This window comes from Charadrius vociferus, unplaced genomic scaffold (genome assembly GCF_000708025.1).
Source record: "Charadrius vociferus isolate BGI_N301 unplaced genomic scaffold, ASM70802v2 scaffold260, whole genome shotgun sequence".
In the NCBI taxonomy this organism is placed as follows: domain Eukaryota; kingdom Metazoa; phylum Chordata; class Aves; order Charadriiformes; family Charadriidae; genus Charadrius; species Charadrius vociferus.
The window spans coordinates 6,557-10,796 of NW_009646410.1; the positions used below are offsets into that span (position 1 = coordinate 6,557).

A 4,240-nucleotide genomic window follows, 5' to 3' on the forward strand; every position below is an offset into this window, starting at 1 on the left:
TGAAGCAAAGGCTGGGCTTTACTTCCATGGCTCTAATCTCCCGCTGGCAAAGGTGGTGGGAGGGAAAGGAAGCGGGGGCTGTTTTATGGAGCTCGGTGCCTGGCTAGCAGGACGGCTGCAGGGTCCCCAGGCTGGGGCAAGTCCCCGGCTTTCAGCCCCTGTCCCTGGCTGAGGCTGGCACCGAGCAACCCTGGGGCACGCGGGAAGGGGGGACCATGAGCAGGGACAGGCACGAAAGGGTTCACCAGGCAGTGACACCTCCAGTCCTGGGGGCACAAGCCCAGGGTGGTGGCACTGCCGTGGCACAGGGAGCAGCCCGGAGGGCTCCTGGGGCTGCAGCGGGAGATGCAGCAGGACCCCAGCCGGGGTTTGGCTTGGCCTCCGGCCACCGCTGGCTCTGGCTGCCCACGTTAGAGCGCTGAATTAAATAAGCCACAGCACGCCAGCTCGCTGGGCAGAAGCACCCGGTGCCTTTTAACCAGCCCAGACTTCGCCCAGGCAGCACTGTGCCCATCGCAGCACCCGCTGCCACAGCGCATCCCCGCACCCTGTGCCAGCACCGTGCCACTGCCACCGGGACACCCACAGGCTGTGCAAAACCTGGCTCTTCCCCCACCGGGAGTGTGCGGATGGGCTGAAAATGAGCTCTTCTATTTTAGCCGCTTTGGGGAGCGGGGCTGTGACCCTGCCAAAACATCGGGGCTCTTGACCTTCGAGAGCCAGAGGCTGCGTTAACCAGAGCCGAGCCAAATCCCAGCAGGGCAGCGATGGCTCAGGGATGGCCATCATGTGCCAGAGCCACAGGCACGGCCACAGCACACACCGGGCTCTGCGCCCACAGGGTCCTCACCAGCCTCAGGGCATCTGGGCAAGGTGGCATCCCTGGCGCTCACGGAGAAAAGGGGCTGACAGCGTCATCAGTGTCGGCCGGTGCCGGATCCGTCCTGTGTGATGGTGCCAATGAGCATGCAGGACGCATTTTGTTTGCTGGGAACCTCAGGGAATTTTGGTTTATTGCTCCTTTTCAGCAGGCGCTCTGTTCAGCCCTTCCCGCACCGCTCGCTCGCTGGGCCTCTGAAGTTTAAGATCTCATTAAAGCTTGGCTTTCCCTTGGCGATGTGACCGTCCTTGACTGGCTTTCCTTCCCTGGGGGCAGGCATTGGTTAAGGCTTTATAATTAGCTGATAATAAGGTGGCTGTGGCTGGAAGGGTGCTTCCTTCCTCTGCCACCCAGCCGTGCCCGGATCGCACCGGCACCCGGCGGAGGTGGCACATTCCTGCCGATGCCCCGGGCGTTCTCCTGCTGGTGCTTCCCGGGGCAGAGCCCGGCATGACTTGAGGGTTTAATGGAAAGATTTTTGGAGGACCTTCCCTGGGAGTAAGCATGGGGTTAGCACAGCCCACTGTAAATGGGGAGGTGAAGCCCCTGGGCCGTGCATGGGGTGTGCCGGGAGCCTGCAGCACCCAAGGGTGCTCCCAGCCCCTGGCAGGGAGACTGGGTGACGGCAGCGTGGTCCTCACCTGCTCTGCCCATCCTATGGGAGCCCCCAGCACCCACTAAACCACGGCTGGGGTCATCAAAGAAAGCCTATGCTCAATTTTCCAGCTTTTCCCCAGTGCTGGGGAAGCTTTTCTGCAAGTTTAAATATAATTTATTTTCCATCCCCTGCTCTCGCCCCAAGTCGGTGCCAGGAAAAGCTCCGGATGACCCTGTTCTCCCCGGCTGTGCTGCTGCAGGCAGCTCCGAAGGCACTTTGCTCTTGGTTTGTTGGGTTTTTTTTCTTCTTTTATTTTTCACGTGGCTGCGTCCTTCACCGGGGAGCTGCCTATAAATTATGTACGTGGAAAATGGGACCAGAAAGCAGCAGGCATCAATAATTGATGGTTGACGTTTCCTAACAGGCGCGCTGCATCCGGGCATCCCTGCGCTTGCGGGGCCTTCGGGTGAAGCTGTATGGCCCCACTCATCCCTCCTGCCTCGGCGTTAGATCCCTTCCCGTCCTCCCCTGCGGGCTTTGGGCTTCGTTTGGGGTTTTAAATGCAATATTAAGGCCTGATCCAGCCCTGGGCAGTTGCTGTATCTGCTGGAAGCCAACCGCAAGCGCTGACTTCAGCCCCACAAGCAGAGCTGCGGCCCAGGCTTGAGTTCCTTTGATCTGGGGACCCCAAAGGTTTATTTTGGAGGTGTCCCCAGGTGGGCTGTGGATGGCTCTGTGCTGTTGGGTTTGGGGTTTTTGTAAGCCACACCCCGTCCCTGTGGCTGGTGGGATGCAGGGCACTGCGTCCGTCCTCCATCCATCGCTTCTCCTGACTCCCGGTGCTTCTGTTCACCCCTCTCCATCCTTGTTCACCTCCCCCTTTCCCTTTCTTTTCCCACCTCTAAGGACAAGTCCCGACCTTCTTACCCCCAGACCTCACGGACAAGGAGCAGGCATGAGTGGGCTTCTGGCCAGGTTGGGAGGAAAATCTCTCTTCTAGTTGAGAAGTGCCTGTCCTGGGGGCTGCTCCCAGCCTGGGGGACACACCGGTGTTTTGGCTCCGTGCTTTACCCTACGAGGGGAGAAGGGATACTGGTCATTGCCCGGTGTTCACTGGGGCAATGTGGAGCACTTTCTGGAGGGGTTGCTGACCTCCTGGAGGGTTTCCAGCCCTGCAAAAACCTCCCTCCTGCAGCTGAGCCTTTCCTAGGGAAGGCTGCAGGCTGAGAACTGACAGAACTCAGTTCAGTGGTGCTTTGCCCACCTTCCCGGTGGCGGCTGCAGCAAAACCAGGCAGGTCTCTGCCTGCGGACGCGTCGCCTCAAATGGCACAGGAGGTGTGTGACGCCGGGCTTTGGGCAGGAGGAACACTGCCCGTTTCGAGGCCTGTGTGCCTGGTCCGTGCTGCCCCTTCCCAGCAGAGTCCGTGGGGTTGCGGGAACCCCCCAGGGGCTCCCAGGGCTTTTGGTGCTCCGGCAGAATGGGCTGCAGCTGCTGCCTCTCCTGCCTCCTCGGGAAGCGAGCTGGTGTTTATGTAAAGGATTAGCGCTGCTCTCCTGCTCTGCCGCCCCGGGAGCCATCTCCCCTTCCTGCTCCCGGACCAGGATTCGGCCGCCCCTGGCAGCGCGGGGATGGTTGAAGGTCGGGATGACCTTGGGTGGCGTGCTCCGGGCTGGGACTCGCAGGGATGTCCCGGGCAGGGAAAGGGGAGCAGGCGCTGCGTTGGGGGAAGGAGGCAGCCGAAGCTCTGGGGTGTCAATCTTCTCCCGGTAAATCCCACTGGATGGAGCAGTCCCCGAGCCGGGCGCCGCCGTAGGGCTGGACCCCCTCCCGGCTCTCTCTGCCCGGGCTTCGGCCATCGTGGTGGCCGGGCAGGGACAGGATTGCTGGCGGGGGGGGGGGGGGGTGGGGGCAGGGAGAGGGGAGGGCAAGCCGGGCAGGCAGAAGGCAGGCAGGAAGGGTGGCTTCTTAGCCCGCTCCCCCTTCGCCTCTGCCCGCTTGGAGCCTGGAATCACGCGAGCTCAACCCGAAAGGCTCCCAGCGAGGTGACCTTGGGGACGAAGCCACCTCCGAGCTATTGATTCGGTGGCTTCGTGCCGCTCCATCGCCTGGTTGAAGCCCCGTCTCTGTGTTTGCTTTCCAGGGAGCTACTTTGCCAACCACTTCATCATGGGCGGCGAGAAGTTCGACTCCACGCACCCCGAGGGTTACCTCTTCGGCGAGAACAGCGACCTCAACTTCTTGGGGAACCGGCCCGTGGTGGTGGGCACCGGGGGGAGAGGGGCTGGGGGGGGCCCCGGCATGCCCCTTCCCAAAGTGGGGGTGCCTGTGTGTGTCATGGGGGCTGCTGGCTTTCACCCCCAACCCCCCAGCCAAGCATACCTGGGGTGGCCTGAGTGGGTTCTTTGATGTCTAATATAAGGGTTGGCTCCCTCGGGGACTAACCAGGGGCTCCTCTCAGCCTGTCTGCCCGTGTCCACGCGCTCCACAGCAACATAATGCTATTGCTCTATCTCTCACCTCGCTGCCAAACTTGATGTGAATAGGTTTGCAGGTGGTTGGGAACGGACCGGGCGATTGCGTGACCTCTGCCTTTGGGTACCGCTCTCTGCAGTGTCCGTGTTGTGGGTCATCGGACCTGCGTGTATTTTCCAACCCGCAAGGGCTGTTTGCATGCACAAACCCACCGCCTTAAAAACATGCGCTGGTGAAGAAGATGGTGAAGGGTGATGGGCTGATTTAGCCCAACTCCTCCTTTCTCA

General features: G+C 61.2%; 1 protein-coding gene across 1 annotated transcript in view; it reads left to right on the forward strand.

Annotated features, from left to right (window-relative positions):
- The first annotated feature begins 3,647 nt into the window (after positions 1–3,647).
- Positions 3,648–4,240, forward strand: part of RNF157 (ring finger protein 157) — a 16,166-nt gene continuing 15,573 nt past the window's right edge. Inside the window, exon 1 of the mRNA XM_009895657.1 lies at positions 3,648–3,740. Within this exon, the coding sequence (XP_009893959.1) occupies positions 3,648–3,740 (93 nt within the window). The remainder of the gene's footprint in view (positions 3,741–4,240) is intronic.